Source organism: Centroberyx affinis, unplaced genomic scaffold (assembly GCF_046629955.1).
Source record: "Centroberyx affinis isolate AG114_WGS23_722 - 3 ecotype Tasmania unplaced genomic scaffold, CSIRO-AGI_Caff_v1 ptg001140l_1, whole genome shotgun sequence".
Lineage (NCBI taxonomy): Eukaryota > Metazoa > Chordata > Actinopteri > Beryciformes > Berycidae > Centroberyx > Centroberyx affinis.
In genome coordinates, this window is record NW_027279676.1 from 440,189 (window position 1) to 461,281 (window position 21,093).

The 21,093-nt window shown below is 42.3% G+C and overlaps 1 protein-coding gene across 3 annotated transcripts in view; it reads left to right on the forward strand.

The window, feature by feature from the left end:
• pde4ba (phosphodiesterase 4B, cAMP-specific a) overlaps positions 1-21,093 on the forward strand; it is a 73,059-nt gene that overhangs the window by 21,793 nt on the left and 30,173 nt on the right. Inside the window, exon 6 of one of the 3 annotated variants that reach the window (XM_071524065.1) lies at positions 4,215-4,227. The exons of the other annotated variants lie outside the window; for them this stretch is intronic. Coding sequence (XP_071380166.1) covers positions 4,215-4,227 — 13 coding nt within the window. The remainder of the gene's footprint in view (positions 1-4,214; positions 4,228-21,093) is intronic. 3 annotated transcript variants of the gene reach the window in all.

The following is a 21,093-nucleotide window of genomic DNA, read 5'->3' on the forward strand; positions in this document are numbered from 1 at the left end:
GGAACTGTGTCGATGAGGTGTGTGTGAGTGTGTGTATGAGTGTGTGTGTGTGTCAGCCCACAGGAGAAAAATAGGATGCGGAGAGACAAAGGCCTATTGTCTGTGCCCACACACTGCACAAACATGTACGTGCTGACACAATGATATAATAGGCAAAGACATACACATATACACACACACACACACACAGGTGAACCTGTTTCACCCTTAATTCTCAGTGCTACTTCAGTGACAATTCTTTAGATAGACAGACAGACAGACAATATAAAGCCAATCCCACAAACTGCAGATTTTGCATCACAGTTTTTCTAGTTTTTTCTAGAGATGTAGCTAATATAGAAATGTGACATGCTTGCTGTGGTGCTGTTTCACTGTTGCTCCACCCCAACTAGAAGAATTGTGGCATGGATAGAAAGGCAGCCTTGTGGTCTTGGGACTCTAAAGGCCACTGGTTTGATGATTGGGGTGGGGTTGTGAACGTTACAACGTGGCCCAACTCTCTCTATCAGTGGATCAGCTCCCGCCCATCACTCCTTGATGTTATTATTCTCTATGGTGAGTGGAAATAACCACAGCGCCCGGCGTGCTCTATTATGTATGTTTCCCAGCACCTTATGTTCCACTCACGCAGCATCAGAACCTGCAGTACATACTGTAATGTCATCTGTCCTATCTGTCTGTCTGAACTATTGTCAAAACAAGTGTGAGGGAAACGCTTCAACTGTGGTAAACGCCTTTCATACCACGCATTGTCACAGAGCAACTCCAGCACTGTGCTGTTTTGTTATGGTTGATGGTGGTGGTGATGGTACAGATAATAAAGATCAGGTTGGGCTACTGATCATTCAAGTGATTTGCGTGGGAGGCCTGTAAATAAACAGGATTCATGAGAAATGCGTGTGAAAAGATTGTGTGATGATAATGTATAAAAACAACCTAGATCATTACCACAGAGCTTTGACAGTGGTATAAAAAACATTTTCACCGCAAATTAGAGAGTGACGTTTTTTCAGAAACATTATGCAGTATGTCTTTCAACACTCCAGTACTCCATAAAAAATTATAAAGGAGGCTCATTGTTTTTGCAATCCAGATCACAATCAAAAACAACAAAAAAACGGGTTAGTGACGTCTGCTCGCACAAACCTGAGGAATTCCACACCGAACTGGCTGTTGTTGTAATGCTGAGGTATCGCATCATGCCGCATGTTAAGTCATAGACCTGGAGCAGATGTTTGTGTCGTGTCATTGTGTCATAACAGGGCCAGGAAATGTTTTGGCCCATTGGTATTCAGCTGTGAGAACCTCGCTAACGCAGGACCCGACTTCCTGGTCAACTCATCCACTGATGAAATCCTGTCATACAGGATATGAGTATGGCAGAGGGCGCTTGAACTCCTCTGGCCTTCTTCACATACATACTGTGTGTGTGTGTGTTTGGCTACTCAGTAGTGTAGAAAGGTGTCAACGAGTTGGCTGTTTAAGTCCTATTGTGCAGTTCCATTGTGTAGGTGTTTTCCTACGAGGCCAGGAGGCCCCCCATGACATTTTCCCAAAAAGAAGCCCTGCGTGTTATTTCAAAGCTACGACTCAGGAGTTGGTGTTTGGTTAACACCACACAATAGGTCTGCTCTAACTGTACAGACGAAAGGTGCTCAGACAATATGGAACTGTTATGCAATAGGGCAAAGAAACACTGCACACGCGTCTGTGCGCACACAGGCACAAGGCGTTTTGGATGGACAGTATTGGTATGGTCTTTCCAGCGCATAGTCCCTTCGCTATATTTGGTAATCCTCGTTTTGGCCATTCTTTGTCTGAACATCCTCAACTTTCCGTGAGTGTTGACCTCGGTGATCTCTGGTTGTGTTTTCACTGTCATGATTCAAGCTGTTTTACAGGTATTTACACTGCTTTTCTTTTAGTTTAAATGTGTCACACTGCAGTTAGAATCGAGTCCTTATGAATCAAGCTCAAGAGTTCAAGAGAGTCAACAGGGGATGCCTTCATTTCAATGGGCTGGTGTTCCCAGATATGTTTACACGTTAGTGTGTCTATCTATCCAGGAACATCCTCAACTAACCCTGCAAGCTCTGAGCTCAATGATCTCTAAGGACCCAGCTCAGAGCTCCAGAAAATCAAACACAAAAGGCTTAATTTCTGGTGAGCTTTAAGCCCAATGTAATGAACCTTGCCTTTAGTAGCACCAAACTAACTGTTATCCTCAACTTTTAAGATATAAGAATGTGCTATCATCCACTTTCCAATCTCCATTGCATAACAGCATTGAAGAAATCCACAATTTTTGTTTGTTGTTCTGGGCTGCAGTTTAGAACAGAAAAAAATTACCTTTCCTACAAAATTCACTTAAGCGACGGCAACATCTATAGGAATTGTTTGAATTGTATGAACGTTATTTAATACAGGCGATCCTCAGAAAACCCCGCACTCCCTGCACCAAACAGCGGCCCAGTGCGTGCAGGAATGCACAGAGGAGATCACGGAGAGGAGGGAAAAGAGAGACAGGGCGGCAAGAGGGATGAAAGGAGGAGAGCAGGAGTGATGAGGTGAGAGGGCAGGAGAGATAAGGGGTGTCTTGAGGAGGGAGACGGAATGAGAAGGAATGTGCCAGAGAAGTTCGGAGAAGGGAAGGATGAAGGGAAAGAAAAAAAAAACTATAGCTTCACAAGTTTCACCTGGTTCTTAGACTTCTCTCAGTACAAAGATCCATCTCAATATCCATGGAGGAATAAAAAAAAAAAAAACAGTGATCATCCTACTACGTGCTGCCAGCTTTTGTTATTAGTGCATACATCCACAAATCCTCTGACACCTCTCTTGTGATGATCATGACAACATGCTGCAGGAGGTATGCACATGGCTCTGGGGACTCCGCATTACATAGCTATATAAAATACTACGTCGCTACATGCAGTTCAGAGTAATTTAACATACTCTACACACACACACAACTGCCTTTATTTACCAGGATCTCATAATAGCTTGTCATGTGACAGGCCCGGCTAAAGCCAGAGGCTCCAGTAGCGGTAACTCCCCCTCGACGGTGCACCTGTCTGGGGCTTCTCACTGACGCACACCCCCCGACTCCAAATAGAGGTGGCTATCTGCCAGGGCGAGCGATGTTGTTTATCTCGCTAATGCAAGCGTGTGCGTACACGTATATACACGCACAGACTCACAAACACACACACTAGTGACAGCTGGCACTCAGCATCCCTTCGCACAAACACACACACACACACACTCAAACCATCATCGCTTGATGACCTAATGCTGGACTCAGGCCAGCCTTGTGGCATCCTCTGGGCATTAGTTCAGTAAGGGGAATTATGGAAGCCCTAGCATGTCTAAATGCCACAGCTATCTACCTACCTACTTATCTGTCTCTCACCTCACACTCCGCTCTGCACGTCCACAAAATGCCAGCATGAGCAGTTTCTATGGCAGCGGTTCCCTCCTTTTCCTCCATCTCTCGCTCTGTTCTGATCGGAGCAATACTCTACCACCTCTACTTCTCTCTCTCTCTCTCTCTCTCTCTCTCTCTCTCTCTCCCTCTCTCTCTCTCTCGGTTTATTTCTCTCTGCCTCTCCTCCCTCTCTCCCCTTTCTCCAGGTGTCAAAGTATTGGGAAACCCATATTCCTGGCCTTGTTCCCCTGTGCGTTGGTAGCTAATGGGGCTCAGTATTTCTGTCCCCGGGTGTCTAGTGTTACCTGCTGGCTTTACTGCTTCCCGCTCCTCGCCATTTTTAATGGCCTCAGTGGGGCCCCCAATGGACAGGCAGGGCAGTCTGGCTACTGGGCAGACCCACAGATATTGGATTATACAAGAGCACAGCGACCTCCCCGTGCGTCATGTACGAAGGTTTTAGGCCAACATCGTTAGGCGACAAATAGAGTTCCATTAAATAACGAGAAAATCAGGGGTTTTAAAGACTTCCAGACCCCCTAAATGGTGCAACTCCTTCAGACAGACGTGACACCCGCCCACCCCTCCCACCACTGCTTCAGGTATCCAGGCAGAGTTGTCTGGTCACTGGGCAGACTAGGGGGCTGAAATCTTAGAGAGAGAACGTATGTGATGGTCCAAGGCTTTGGGTTTCCTGACTGGAACTGTTTAGCCAGCTGACAGGAAAGGCTGTGATATTTTGAAGTAGAATTTTCCCCTATGATTTACTGCAACTGTTCTTTGGTAGGTGAATAAGCAGAGTGTGAGTGTGAGTGTGTGCGTGTGTGTGTGTGTGTGTGTGTGTGTGTGTGTGTGCCAGTTTTTGTTTGTTCTGGAGTCTGTACTTGTGGCCTCGTTTGGCAGACTGAGAGAATGCTGCTCCTGGTAAATCCCTGTGGGTATGCCACTGCAGGCAGCATGTGCAGTTGATTGTGTGTGTGTGTGTGTGTGTGTGTGCGAGTTTAAGAGTTTATTTCTCTTTCTTTTGCCCTCTAAACATCAAGACATTTTATGTGGCATCCCAGTTTTGCTAGGCACACTTCCTGTAGTGATGGATAAACACAAGAAAAAATGGCCCTAAGCATTGCCGGAACAGCAGGCATGTGAGTGCTGGTGTGTGTGTGTATGAGTGTGTGTATGTGTGTGTACTTTCGCAGGCCCTGTGGGCCTGTAGCAAGATCTCATGAGCTGAGCCACACAAGGCAGCAGCCAGCTGCATTTCCAAAATGGCTTTATTTGAATTCTTATAATAATGACCAATTCCACACATTGGTCCTATGATAATTTGTTTATTAGGAAGGGAAATAGGAGAAACACTAAAATGAAAATGCAAACGATGGCTACAGCCTGCCAAGTTCAACATGGCATATGGAAATAAGGGTGAGAGTCAGTTTACAGTTCCTGCTATACATTTACTAATGGTAGTGCATCCATGTTCAGATTTTGACCCAGTTCAAACTCTGGCTTATGAGGATAATTTCTGTTCAAATGCCATTTTCCCACATATTTTCTATAATGTGTATAGTAAAACAAAGGGATGCAGTTCATAATGTGTGCCTCCAAGGAAAACATCATCCTCCTTCATCCCCCAGCAAACAGCCACTTGACCCGAAAACAAAAAAAGAAAATCAAAATAACTTCACTTCCTGAAATGAATTGAAAACCCAATGCGGGGGGGGAGAGTGCAGGGCACAGCTCTCGCCGAGGGCCATGCAGCCGACATTAGCGAGCTCAGGCATCGCGTGCCCTCGTGTCCATGTGATTTGTTTGAGTAGGCCGGAACAAAGGCGGGCTTTTATGGGGTGTTCTTCCCAAACCTTCCTAAGGCTCCGGGACCTGCGTCAGTGTGAGTGCTGACACCCCAGGGGGTCCCTGTTCTCTGGCACGACAGAATGAGAGGAGGCAGGATGAGCCCTTCTTCTGCCTGAGGGAAGAGCGGATTTGTGTCCAAGTTGGCAGGTGTATTCTGTGTGTGTGTGTGTGTGTGTGTGCGTGCGTGTGTGTGTGTGTGTGCAGATGTATGACAGAGTGAAGACTTGCGAATGCACTTGTGACAAACAAATGTGTGTGTGAGTGTTTTCTACATGTGTTTGGATGCAAGTGTGTGACAGTGAGTGTGTGTGTGTGTGTGTGTGTGTGTGTGTGTGTGTGTGTATCACACAGACACCTTGCTGTCAGAGGAAGTCCATGCTGAGCAGGATTGTGACACTAATGAGGAAACGGGCCAGTGGGGCGACAGGGACTTCCTCACACACACACACACACACGCACACACACACTATCCCCCAGGTGTTTTGACACCCCCCTGCAGGCTCTTACAACAGTTCATCCATCTTTCTGCGGGGACAAATGAGTTCCTTCAGACTGACAGGGAGACAAAGAGCAGACGGGCCTGACCTGCGTCACAAACCCCAGCACGACAACACTGTCGTTACTCCATTCACAACTTATCCACGACTGTGTAGGCTGGTGTCACAGATACAACTTCAGCCTGGCTTTAGATTAACAAATATTCTCAATAGAGATCTGCAGTAAAGCAAACTTTTTAATTTAGGATGACACCATCCTAAAAAGTCTTTTTGTCAAATATTGAGTCTGAAAAAAGTGACAATATCTTGAAATAAAGCAGATCACTCAAGTCTAATCCCAATATTAAGTTACCTGATTCAAGAAAAGCACCGAAACATATTGTGATTTGCATTGCAAACAAGTGAACTTCTCACCCCACTGGCAGATTTTTTTCACTTTTTTTCTATGAAAAATATTTTAAACACATTGATTAGCATTGCAAACAAGTGAACTTTTCTCACCCCACTGGCAGATTTCTTTCACTTTTTTTTTTTTTTTTGTTACGAAAAATATTTTAAGACTCTAGAGTATTCTAGAGTAAGTCACTTACTCTAGATAGCTTAATATGGATATTTGAAGTATAGACTTAATCCATGACTGTGAAGCAATGTATGTCCACATAATAGAGCACTGGGTAATTGATTACACTGGGGTTTTTTTGCGATCAACTTTTTATTGAATTTCTCTATAGAAGGGGTTCAGACATTTTACATTGGCATTTTACATTTTCTTAAGAAAAAGAAAAACATATTTGCCCCCTTACGCCTCCCTCCTCCCCCCCCCCCGCCATCACCCACAGAGTTTACAAATATATGAAAATACAACTGAAATGTAATCTGATGGCTAACCCTCTGTGTCCCCATAATTTATCCCCATATTATCACACTATTTTTACACTGTTGTAGTACTTACATTTTTACATGACCCTGTACTTACCGAGGGGGCAGAAACAAACTGTCTCACATCACACAGCACAGCTTGATATAGTATCACTGCTATTGTTTCTTAACTAGACTTTCTTGGATGACATCAGTACATATTTTTTGGAAGTTGTTGAATTCAGTTACTTTCAAACTAAAACCATCTATCATGAGGTGGATGTATTTCATCCTCTCTCATTCTGCCCCTCTCAACAGCTGTCTGGCTGTCATTTATGTATAGACCAATGGGGAAAACCAATGTTGTAGTGTTTAGGTTTTACTTCCTTATTGCAAAGAAATTGATGGTATTGAATTGCATTAAGGAAGTAAAACCAATATTTATTATTCAGTTTCATTGGTAACGCTTTATTTTATAGCCCACTAATTACGGTGTAATTAGTTTGTAATTATGGGTACTAATAAAATAACAATGCTGTAGAGACAGGATAACAAAACAGTAAGTCTGGGAATTAAGGGTTACCATTTTTGTAATTATGAGAGATTTAGAAGGTAGTTATGGTGTAACCATTTTTGTAATTACTGCATACTTATTAATAATAATTACAGGTTACAATAACGTAATTAGGGGGGACAAAACAAATGTTATCAGAGCTTGTTCCCTTACCATAATAATAATAATAATTTTATGTGATTTTGTTTGTTTAGAATGAATATCCAATGAAAATCCAGATGTGTCACATGGGGGGGCATAGAGGTATCTCTTTCCAACTGCCTCCATATGGTAGTCATCGTCAAAACCAATGGGGGAGTGCTGAAGCTGATTCAATCTCTGAATCATTTTGAAGCCATCAGTCACTGGAGCCTCATGGGATGGAGCCTCAACAAGGCGGAGCAGGGTGGACTGAGCCCCAACATGCTGAGCTGGGTGGATGGATGCTCCAGCATTAGCTAACGCTGTGACTTCAGTCATGAGAGGAGACTCTTTCTCTGTTGGAGGAAGGTCTCCTTTGTCCATATCCAAGAGACTTTTGTTTGCTGATGAAGCTGCACTGGCTATTGGTTCCCATATATTGAGGCTCCCAAATCCACAAGCAGGTTTGGAGTCGAGACCAACAGCAGACTGAGGTGAAAGGTCACAGTCGAGCTCAGCAGTCACTCTAGAGGCTAGAGGCTTCAGCATAAAGATAATGCTCCTTATTCAAATGCTATGGCAACATTTTAATAAGCAAATAATCATAAGGCCACCTGATGTAGCTTCATTCAAGGTCAACATGCTTCATCATAGCTTCATCTTATGCCTTTCATCATAGTTTTGTTTCAACAACAAATCTAACTGTGAATTTACAATGTAAATCAAACTAAGGAAGAACTGGACACAAATGCAAATCCTTCAGCACAAACAACTAGTCTATCCTGACTGTCTGTCTCTTGTTTGTCTGTTCTGTCCAGCAGCATTATGATTCATCAGATGATGCTCAGGCTCCAGTAAACTTTGATGACAGAGATGTCCCACTTCGTACATGGTTTATAAACTACACAATTAAAAAACACATAACTGAATATTTGGAATTTGTATTAAGATACTGTATTTTTTATGCGGAAAACATCTATTTAATTGCTAATTCCTATTTCACTGTTTTAAGCCACAAGTGAGCTCACTCTAATCTTACTACTACCTACTACTATTACTGCTATATATTACTATTGCCAATTACTACTACCTGCTATCATGTCTGAGGGGATACTTTAGGAAAATAAAAATAAAAGTTATTCATCTTCAATTCAGCTTTTCAGGTGTAGAATTTATTTTTTCCAGAACAACCTGTGCATCAACCCATGTAGTTCATTGAAACATGGGTAGCACTTTACAATGGCCTTTTCCAGTGCAGGAACCTTTAAGCACTGATAACATTTATTTAGTCCCCCCTTATTACTTTAATGTACCCTGTAATTATTTTTTAATTACCCTGTAATTATATTACAACATCAGTTACACCATAACTACCTTATAAATCTCTCATAATTACAAAATTGTTACCCCTTAATTGCCATACTTCTTGTTTTGTTACCCTGTAACTACAGCATTGTTATTTTATTAGTACCCCATAATTACAAACTAGTTACACCATAATTAGCGGGCTGTAAAATAAAGTGTTACTGTTTCATTTTATGGGCTTAATTTTAGCATTTTTTATGGATAACATTTCACTGAGAAGATTGTAGCATGGATCACATCTACCATCTCAATTCCAAGTCAGGCTTTGCTCCCATCTTCAGCACTCAATTTACATGACAGTTGAGATTAGAAAATCTCAGATGACATCAAATATGTCATCGTAGCAGACAAGGAAATATGTAAAATAGTGTACTTTGGACAATTTTCAAAGATGTATACTGCCATTACAAAATGGGTCACTCAATGTAGGTCAGATGAAAAGTTTGAATCAGCAAATACAGTACAGAACAGAGTATGTATTGACTTGCAAGCACATGCACACAAAGACGTTCTTCTTACCTTTGTAGACACACTTTAAACAGTTGAAGTAGCTGGTGTTTCTTGACTTCAGTTGTGTGAGGTGTTCTGTTTGTCACATCGAAACTGCCTGGGCATATCTAGTGAGAAATCACTGGGGAGAGAGAAGAGTCTGTTCTTTATAATCACAGATAAGACTGTTTACCTCCACTCTCTCTCTCTCTCTGAAACGACGACAGACCTCAAGTGTTTGCCCTGCCTCAATGTGTATATTGCACTCATGTACCAGTTCTGAATGTGTGTGTGTGTGTGTGTAGCTCTTCATAATTAGCATTGCAGTGCCTCTTTTAAATAGGCATATCTCAACAGTGTCTATCTTTTCTCAAGCATTTAGAAGTGACCTGTATGCCTGTCTTACTTCTCATAGAGAGGGGTGTGTGTGTGTGTGCGTGTGTGCGTGTGTGCGTGTGTGTGTGTGTGTGTGTGTGTGTGTGTGTGTGTGAGAGATGTGTGAAATGGTATAATAAGACTTTAAATGGGCTATCTACATGATCAAACAATGCTTTGTGTGTGTTTGTTTTCCCTCCCTGATTGGAGTTTGGAACCAGCACAATGATGCACTTATAATATCTACAGTGAGCAGCATAAGCACTTGGACAGAAAAACTCTTTTGTTGCGGGTACACTTGTGTTCTCAATGCAAACTTTATCATGTGATCACGCCAGGATGCATAAACTGGGCAGGTTTGAATGGTGACAAATTGGTGACAAAAAATGTTTTGGTCACATTGTGATGTGATGAGACAGACCACATCCCCATGTTGGATGATTAAAGTCACATGGAAAAGACAATCGTGACTGCAACATATTTTCCCATTTAATTTCATATTACGCCCATTTGCTGGATGTAATGACACAATGACTATGAGGTTATAAGATCTAAGCTTTAATTTGTCTTTAATGTAACATCAAATGGTGTTATTTCACATTTGAAATGTGTGATGTGTGCAAAACAAAAAGAGTGTTGTCCTCCAAATACAGAGGAAGCTCACTGTATCTGTCCATTTTTGTAAAAAATAAATAAATAAATAAAGTACCTAGTGTTTATGGCTCAATATTCCAAAACGGTGATGAATGCCTCCTCAAAATGTTCATATTTGTTTTTAGTAATCATTTTTATAGGTAGGTTTTATATGTCTTTTTCATGGTCTGCATCTCATTTTGGAAACAGTGTCAGAACAGTGTTGAGAGGACTGTGGTTTTTCAGAGGTGCTTGACCTCAGGTCATGTATTATCCTCTTCAGTCCTCCAGCGAGTGCTCATCTCTCATTCTCACACCCTCACTATAATGTGTGTGTTTACACTCAAACGGGCGCTTTGTGCTTTGTGTTTTACCCTCGCTGATTAGAGTTTTGATCCAGGACAATGATCCACTCATAGCACCGCATAGCGCTGCACAGCACTATGAATGGGACCGCAGCGGATTGGTTTCAGTGTAGTATACAGTGAGCACCAGAAGTATTTGGACAGCAGCACATTTTTTGGCTCTGTACACTCAGATAATTCAAATGTGGATTAGTCTTGGCTCCACAAGAACCAAAAGTATGAGGTACACGATTAGCTAAATGCAGATATCAGTTGGAATCTGGCTCTCGGCCTCTTCTGCACATTATTCACATTTTCTCTCTCATCATTTTTTGGCGCTCTCCACTGTACATCATCTATTAAAGCAGAAATACCTCACAATAAACGTTTAAAAAGTACTGTAACTGCATCAAAAAACTGTCTTAGCTAAATATTGCAACTTAAAGCAAAATCCAGTCAATTCCTGTCCTCCATGCTTTTATCTTATGTCGTTAGACTATTGCAACTCCCTTTATTCATGCCGATATCAAAAGTCACTTTCACATTTAGCATCCCTATACCTTTTTTGTGAGGATTTTACTGATCACGTTTAAAACTAGCTAGGTGTGGATCTTAGCTACATTACAGACCTCTTAGCTCCCAGTGAGTCAGAGTGCAGCCTGAGATCCTCGGGCCTCTGACTAAAGTTGACTGTGCTTCTGCCATCAGCGCTCTGTGGAACAACCTGCCTGAGGAACTTAGATTAGCTAAGTCAGATTTGCCTCCTTTTACTCTGATATGTGTTTATTTTTATCTCTTTTTTAACATTATTTTTACTATTCATTGATTTGAAGCAGTTTTGATAAGCCCTTTGTAAACTCTTTAGGGAATCGCTTGTTATGTGTTATTATCGTGATTATTGTTGCTGTTTTTATTATTATCTTTAGTAGTGGCAGTATTACATACTAATGGTATTTGTAGTATTATTCAAATAAGGACGGTTTGGATATTCTCTAAAGTCTCTCTCTCAAAGTTAATATTCTACATGTGAGTTTTACTGTTATACTGGCAGTCATTTTATTTCTTAAAGGCGCCCTGTCTTTTAAATGGTGGATATATCTTTTTGGAATGAAAATCTTCACGTTGCTTACCAGTTTATGAAACTGACGTCTTTCCTCTGTCAGAGTGTGTAAAGCCCCTTCGTTCCTTTGTCACACATTCTCCCCACTCTGACCTTGAGATGAAGGCACCAGGCTGACATACCAAGCTGGGTCCTGGCACATGCCCAGCCAGCGCTGCCCACTGACGAACCTTGTTTTGTTTTCTTGTAACTCAAGGTTCTCACTCCAATGAAATGAAATGAAAGTTGCATGCCATGAAATCTTCCATAAATCTAACATGGATAATCCTGTAAAACAATTTGATGGCAGTCGATCTGTAAATGACCCAATATATGTGACACAAACATGTTTGTCTGGATAGTCAGCCCGCTTTCATTTATCCCTAAACCATCTCCTTCTCATTATCTGTGTTTCGGGAAGGCCAAGGCCGCAGCGTGGCTGAATAACTCTTGATTTCCATTGTTCAGCTGTCAGGGTGAAAGTTTATTTATTCAGCCTTCTGCAGGAGCGGCCTGCCCCTTTGCTCCAAGAGGAATTCTGGACCGCGCGCTGGTACCGCAGTTACCAAACTTGCACATTGTTATCAGGGAAACTTGATTGTTTTGTCGTTGCTGTCTTGACCTTAAAAATATATAGACTTTGGGCTGTGGCACATGGTTGACCGGCACTGTGCATTCCACCGAGTCAGAGTGAGAGAGTGTGCTGCTTTCTCTGTATTTCCATTCATCGTAATCGTCCCGGACAGCCACCCTGCCTGTCCAAACATTACCATCTCCACTATGCGTCACACAGAAAGAAATACCCTGGAAACATGAACAGTGGTCAGAAGACGAGGGAGTTCCACGACCCAGCAGTGAGCCGTAATAGTGATGAAATTGTCCTCTCTCTCTCTTGTCCTCTCTTTCTCTTTCTCTCTCTCTCTCTCTCTCTCTCTCTCTTTCTCTCTCTCTCTCTCTCCCCTGCCAATAACACTGGCCTGCTAGTTTGAAACAACCCTGGCTACTCTCTCAAATGCACGTCTCACTGTGTGTCCACGTTTCTGAGTGTGTGTGTGTGTGTGTGTGTGTGTGTGGGTGGATGGTTAACTCTGCTCTTGTTTGCGTAAATGACAGCTTGCATCATCAAGTGAAGCTGCGAGCGTACCTGCGTACGTGTGTGTGTGTGTGTGTGTGTGTGTGTGTGTGTGTGTGTGTGAGAACGAGACTGAGAGCGCCTGCCGTCAGTCTGTGTGTGCACACCATGTGACAGATGTGGGTAGCTGTGTGTTGACTCTCGGAGCGGAGGTGAGGAATACCACGGCCCTCCTCCAAACCGCCCCGCTCCTCTCGCCCTGCCCGGCTCATGTCATCGGCTCAGATCTAACCGCTGTTTATGCCATCTGACTCTTGGAGACAGGGTGACATCACCAATAATATTTTTCTACCGGAGCCTCCGTATCGTAGATACTACAGTTAAGTGTCTGTCTGTGCATGCGTGTGTGTGAGCACAGGCATCTACATGTATATGCCGCGCCACAGCATCAGTGCAGTCTGTCAGTGAGATGACAAGACGCTTGTTTTTCCCTTGTAGTGGAGACCGGGCTGCAAGGAAAGTTGAATGGACTATTTTCCACAGCAGGGTCCAGTGGGTTGAGGGGGTTTCTAGTCACTCAGCAGGCTCAGGAGTGTATTTTGTACTTGTTCAAGAGTATTATTGGATTTGTACCTATGATCTTAATTGCGTGTCATCCTCTCTCCCTTTCTCTTCCTTCATTCCTGTCTTTTCCCACTGTATACAAGCTATAGGTTAAGCTAAGGTTCATCATTGTCGGGGAGCCCTTAAATTCACATGGATTTATATAATCTGTTAGGCATGAAGAGCTGTCAGTTCAAGGTAATGTGCAATGGATTAATTAAGAGTTAAGAAGCATGAATTCATGATTTATTTACTTTAGTAAGCCTTTAGTATTATAATTGCCTCTTGGAAGAACAACTGGATGCATCATTGCTGGAGATTCCTTAAGTAATGTTTCATATGGACTTATGTAGACCATTGGTAAGGCATAAAGAGCTGTCACTTTACAATAGGTAATGCGGAATGGTTTATTTGAGAGTTAACAAACATGAATTAATGTCTACTGATTAGCAGGAAACCATTAATGAAGGATGAAGGAAGTTGTGAGGAGTACAGTTTTGGGAATTCTTTGTTAATGTTAGTAAATGGTTTATTAATGGAAGAGGAACTTCCAAAATTGAGACAGATCAGTCATAAATAGGTCATGAACAAAGTTTAATCACTGCATTTCTAAATGCCTTTGTTAATTACTCAGTTAACATGAAGAAATGTATTCATGCCTTAGTTAAGCATGTGTTCATCATGAATTAATGTATTACAAAATTTTGGTTTCAGGGGGAATTGAGTGACTTAAATAAAGATGAAGCCATGACTTGCTCTGTTTGGCCTTGCTTTGGAGACCAGGCTGCTGATGTAAAGGCACACCCAGGATTTTAAAAAGCCTCTATGGACGGCAATTAGTAAACCTACACAATACTGACAAAACATGATGTGACTTTTTTTTTCCCCGCCGAATTTTGTGATTACAATATGCATTACAAGACGTGGGCACAGCTGTTTCCACATACTTCATTTTCCAGCACTTGATTGATTTTGGAGGGGAAACAAATCAGAGGCCAATGCTAAGAAATTTCTCTGGTTGCAGATAATGGAAGATCTTCTCGACGTGCAACTTGATTTATAAGTCAGGGATTTTACACTGTACCAGAAAACCACGCTCTGGAACACCTTATCTGCTTATGGAAATAATTGCTGCCTTTTGAATATTGGAATATTTAGATTTGTTATATGTATACAGTAGAAGACTGGTTGTACTGGGTCAAATTGTGAAAAAAAAATGTCAAACTGAGAATATGTGGAGCTAAGAAAACCTGCCCTGGGTAAATAAATGAGTTTTTTTTCATCAAATTAACATCACAGATACACAAAGTGGATAGATTTCTCACACTTATGTGCTGGATTATTACAAGAACATACCTTCTGCCTTTAGAATAACAGCTGGTGGAACATTATGTATTGTTTCAGAGGGCAGGGGAATACTCCCTCAAACCTCCTTTACGTCAGCGCTGGAGGCAGCGAGGGTAGAGGTAGGGTGGGAAGAGGGAGACCCATCCAAAGATGATCCTGCCCAGCATCTCAGTGGAGTTTCATAATGATCGGTGGAAGGTGAGCCACGGCGAACCTGGAGGACCGGCACCTCTCCAAAACACAAAAAAACCAAGATTGAAAGTCTTTTTTGTCATTTCAGGCTAACTCATTTGGGCTAACGCATTCTGTACCTCGCTTATTCATTCCAGACGAATTGATTACAGTCATCAGTTTTCTTTGTTTTGACATGGAGGCTTTGCACAGCTCAGCCCTTACACCCACCTGAGAGGGTTATGCAAGTTTCTTTTAAATCATGCATCTCTCCTTTCCTTTACTCCTTTCCAGGAATTCTTTGTCTTTGCAGTTGGTGATGGATGGTTTTGGCTGCTATGGAAGTTTCTCTCCTCAGATAAAAAAAAAAAAAAAAAGTGCTTGCCCTCTGTTTCCCTTTTGCCAAAATATGACAGAGAGAGAGGGAGAGAGAGAGAGGGAGAGAGAGGGAGGGAGAGGGAGGGAGGGAGGGACATGAATGCCTATTTGTATATTGGAAATCTGTTGCATAAGAGGTTAGCTCATTACCACATTGTGATGGAAGGACACATATGTGTCAGTGTCATTGCTTTACTCGATGTCCTTTATTTTTAATTTCTCTCTGAGGTTTGCTTGTATTAAGTGGCTTTCTCCTTTTGTTTTTATTGTTTCTGTTGTTTTAAAAAAAATAAATGAATAAGTCTTTTGTTTTGCCACTAAGCAAAGAGTACATTGTGTGCTTGACCAAAGTTTGATTGTGGTCTGCCTAATTACATTTGCTTTAGTTGGTTAGTTTGTTCTGAGGAGCCTGGTTAGCAAAGAGCATCTCTGATTATTGTTCTTTCACAGATGAGCTGGTAAAGGATCTAGCCTCTCATGTTTGTTTACGACAAATTTACACCTTGCAAATTTTAGTCTTCTCTCTCTTTACACATGTATTATGGCGTGACAAAACAACCTTTTGGTCACAAGCTTCTCTAACCATCAGGCGTGACATTAGCCTGATGGTTAGAGAAGCTTGTGACCAAAAGGTTGCCGGTTAAAATCTCTGAAAATCTAGGTGCGGGAAAAGAAAAAGACATATTCCCCCTTCTTTTAGTAAGTATTCTCAGTGTGCCGTTGAGCAAGGACTGCTACAGTGGTTAACAGTACATGGTTGTTGTAGTTGTTGTTGGGCAGCTCCCAGGTAAAATGTCTGTATTTGCGTAATCCTCCCTTCTTCTGCAACTTGTCCCCCAGGCAGTTGCTGTAAATACTTTGTTGAATTTGTTTTTAGTCAACTTACCGGTTAAATAAGGGATCTCTCTTCTGCAATGTATTTTTGATGGCCATTGTGCGAGTGTGCAAGCATGTGCATGCACTTGTCTGAGTGTCAGCATATCTGTGCATGTGTATGTGCCTATGTGAGCTTGTGTAGCCACAAACATGATTATGTTTGCGTGTATCTACATCTGTGTCCACTCAGATAAGATATAGAAAGATGCCAGTTCATTGCTTTGCCTTATCCAGCCTTAGGTCACATTTCCCCCTCTCCCTGCCCTCGCAGTCTCGGGTGTCAGTCAGGTGCCTTAAGAGGGTTAAAGAGGGTTGGAGGTTTCCATAAGGAGTGACTGACTGACGTCTGGAGGGTGGCAGAATAACTGGCACAGCCAACCAATCCGCTGCGTTCTCGCTGAACACCGAGGGCAAATATGTTTTCAAAAACAAGTAATCTATTTGTTTGTATGTCTGTTTATCACTAAAGAATTTTTACAGTCATGCATAGGTTTCCTGTGCGAGGATGAGTGTTGTGGTTTTAATCAACCATTTTAATTGAAAACATTCCCAGTGTTGAATGTGAGCCAGAAAGTGACAGGTCTGGCCTCTGCCCTACAAGGCTCCAGTGTCTTAAACAAGCCCCGGTGCCAGCCATTTACCCTGCCCAAGGCTATCTATACCTGCTGGCACACACTGCCTTGGCCCTTAGCCCTGGGCCAGGAGATATCTAGAACTGAGGTTTAGGAATGGATCGACTTGTGTGCATGTATATGTGTGTGTGCATGTATGTGCGTATGCCTGCATACGTACAGGCCTGATGCTGGATCGGTTGAATTGTTAAGATTTTATCATTCCAAATTTGATTCCGGTTCCTTATCAATTCTCTACTTATTCTTATGTTCATAATACAGGCATAAGCTGAAGTGTAAAGTAATTTGTTAAAATAAGATCAAGCTACGGACCTCCACTGTCTTCCTCCACCCGTCTCATTTATGAGCTCATTGAAGTTTTGACCAAATTAAATGAAACAATCCCTGCTGAAGTGTCCTTGAGCAAGACACTGAATCCCTGAAATTCCTGCCACAGTTTGTACCTGCAGCACTGCAAGCCGACTAAACAAGCTTCATAATGTGTGTGTGGGAGGAGCAGACAGGCTGTGTGCACATCAAGCAGTGAGTGACGTGGGTATGACACAGGACTAATTGAATAATGTGCACAAACATGCCCAAAATAAAACTAATAATGATAGTCTATTTAGAATTACTAATAGATTTACCAGAATCATGATAGAATAATTTTGTGTGATTTCTTAATGGCTCTTAGAAATGTTGTGTCACCAAAATGTTCACATACAATAGATTCAATTCAATTGGTGCCTTTTAAGCCTTTTAAGCTTTTCATTTTCCCCTGGGTTCATTCAGCCAAAACTTCCATGAGGAGTTGACACTACAGAGGCTCTCCAAGCAGATATTGTGGGACAGCTCCTGCTTTAATCAGCCAACCTCTGCTTTTAACAGATTCAGCTACTGGCCGAGTACAGTATTGCTTTTGTTTTCAGATAAAGGCTATTAGTCTTGACATTTTCTCTTTTCCAGCTAAGGTGAACTGAGTTTGTGCTTCCCGAGGGCGAAGTGGAGAGGAGGAGGGAAGCACAAATGAAGGAGAGACTGAAAAACTGACTATCTAAGATAATATGTACTGGTAGAACATATATATACATTATTTCAGAGCCCAGGGATTTATCACTGTTATGTAAATGCTAAGACAGTTAGGTCTACCTTGGCATGAGCTACATTCAGGGGAATATATTGTTGGATTGTTGCAAAGGCTTCATCATGTTTGAGGCGTTACCTCCCTTGCAAAAAAAAACAAAAAAAAAACCTTTTGCCTACAGGTATTATATTTAGCAATTTTATTTTCCACCCTTGTAAAACCAAGGGAAATTTTAGAGTGCTTGTCAGTTTGTCTGTGGTTCCATCTAGCTTCTTAAACACAGCAGCGTGGAGCTAAATTATGTCATCCCTAATTGTCCCACTGTGTAACTGATGATGCTATTTAAGCACAGTAAAACAATTCTTCCACATCCAGTGACAAGAGCACACAGATTCAGTCCTCAAGTGGCTTTTTGGGTAGAAGTGTGCAGTTTTGGGCCCTAAAGACTCACATACGCCTCAAAGCAGCTGTAGGATGAGCACGTTTGAATCAAATGTATTTATTTATCTATGTTTTCATTTAGGATTTATGTATTTTAATATATTATTCATATTATTATTTAGCGAATTTTTTAATTATATTTTTTTCTCGTTTGTTTATTTACGTCATCCCGGTGGTTCTAAGAAATGTGCAGCCATTTACAAATTGGAACGGCTCGGTTCCCCATCCTACTGAATGTGTGTGTGTGTGTGCGTGCGCGTGTGTCCACACATTCATTTGCATGCCAAAGCCACTGAAGAGCCTTCTGTAAGTTCCCCTCTGTGAGTAAAAGAGAAGTGTTATACATGTTGCAGGAAAGGGAATGGGGGGGGGGGGCTGGGGTGCTAAATGAGCACAATAACTTCACATTAGTTGGAATATGACTTTTTTTACACTCCTCTTCCCGTTTCGCTTACACAAGTATAAACACACATGCACGTCCTGTTTGGATGGAACACTGTCCTTAAGAGAATATACAAGTGAATTTCCAGAGAGGTGGCAGTCTGTCACTTGCCTGTCTATAACTAAAGGGTTAGCAAATGACTACCATGTGTTTTGGTGACATGACTCCACTCCAGTTTTTTTGTTTTTTTTCGCGGAGACCGACTCCACGTCGGGTTTTCGCTGCGGCCCGCCACAGAGAGAGAGCAGGTTCAGAGAGCTGGAAGCGTGCACTCTGCAAGTATTTGAATTATGCCATTGACGTCAGCACAGTCATAAAGTAGACGGCTGCCTTCCCCTGAAGTATTCCCCTGCCAGCAGGCCTGTTCAGCCCGGCGCAGATGGATTCAAACACTCTGCTTCACAGACAGGCCCTTTTGTTTGGGTATTTGGGAAGCATTTGGGCCCCCCTCACCACCACCACCATCACCACCACCACACCCTCTTTGTAGAGCAGGACAGAAAAGCTGCCTTTTCAAAGTGTTTTCTACGATAAACAACCCCACTTCAATCCCATTCTCCTGATTATTCTCAACCCAAAAAAATAAAAATGGCCAAATCATGGTTTGCTTATCATTACTCTGCGGTAACTGGGGTTGATTTTTCTTTTTCTGTTTTTGGCAGTAGTAGGGTCCAGAAATCATTGCTTTTCTGTGACCGCTATTGCTCCCATTGCACCATGCATACCGCATGCCTATTTGTTTGTTTCTTGGGGGGTTTTCTTATTTAGTCTTGATTCAATCAGGAAGTTTCATTGAGCCAACATGGACAAACACAATCAATCTTGTTGTGCATGCTTACCAGTGCCAATTGTCTTTATTGGCTCAATTTGATTTTGTAGTGCCCTTATGTGGTCTGGGACACACACACACACACACACACACACACACACACACACACAGATACACTAACTCGGATTCACACAGACCATGCTTACCCACCATAAGGAGGCATGCTGGTTGAGGTCATTTGAGGTTTGTCTCAGCTGGTCTTCATATGTTGCTGGAGACACTGATCCTTCGTTGCACGCAAACCCCTTCGTCATCGCACCCCTGGCGCCTCTCCTCACCCCACTCATCAACTCTGAATGCCTGAACCAGCCTGGCCTGACTCCATTTCAGGATCTATATACCCTTCATATGGCCAACATAATGAGAACAAGACAGTCACGTTTTCTCGACAACATTGCGGCAGTTCAGCAGCAGTGGAACCAGTGTTGGGACCATAACGATTTTTTGCTTGGACCAGACAAAATGTTATTGAAACATCAAAGCCGTGGAACAGAAATAGAGAGTGACACATGGACTGAGCCTGTCCGGTTACATAGCTTATCAGCCTATTGAGTTGTTTACTTCCTCAATATTTGAAATAAAACCTGTGAAAGTTATCCAAGCCCTGTTTCGGATCCCTGTGGCGCTGTGGTGTCATGATGGGAGCGACCACACCTTCCATATATTCTTGGTGTATGGTAACTAAGCTGACAGCTCTAAGCACCTGCAGAATGAGGCGAGTAGCCTGAATACCTGCAGGTATGTCCGACCACTCTCCTGCAGTCTCTACCGCTGCGTTGGACTTGTTAATGACAACAGTAGGTGAACTGTTCAAATTTAACAAGGGCAATGGCAGAGAGGTGAATAGCTGTTTCCCCTCACTTTTCACCAAACAAATCTCGAGTTTTACACAAATTTTTTTACACAAATTTAACTTAAATTTGATTTTTATTTCACATTTCACTGAGCCCCTTCCTGTGGCAGGGGCGCCACTCCTAGAATCCCCTGCACTCTGACCCGTCTGCTGGCATGCATGCATGCGAGTAATGTACGTCCGTGTCCCATGGGGAAATAGATAACACATTTCATCTGGCAGTCTGGTACTCAAAAGCTAGCTCATTTTCTGCCGTAAGCTGAAATCTCGTCTTTTCAAGAAGTAGCCTCATCACGTCACCCTCTCCCCTCTGAATCATATCCCCTCTCCTCTGCTGACTCCACTTGCTTTAAAAATCCCTTCTTCCTCTCTCCTATTTTATTTTCTTTCCTAGCACTTCATCATTTTATAATCACAACAGTATTGTCAGGGTGCTATGGCTCTAATCCTTGCACACCTTACACACCTTACAATTGGTTGCTTGTAATTTTAGTGATCCAGGAATTTAAGTCACTCTGGATAAGTGCATCAGCTAAATGCCTAAAGAGATGTAGCGCAGTGGTCCTCACGTGTGCCTTGAGATTTTGATCTGACTAATCTGAATGAAATCATTGTCCGACGTTATTACATGCACTTCATTAAATTTCAGCTTAATCGTCTTGTAATCAAACCTTTTCCTCTGAGATAACAGAAGTTGGGCCAGGTCCAACAGCAGCTTTATGCAAGCAGATCATGCAAGACTTTGTGTGACATT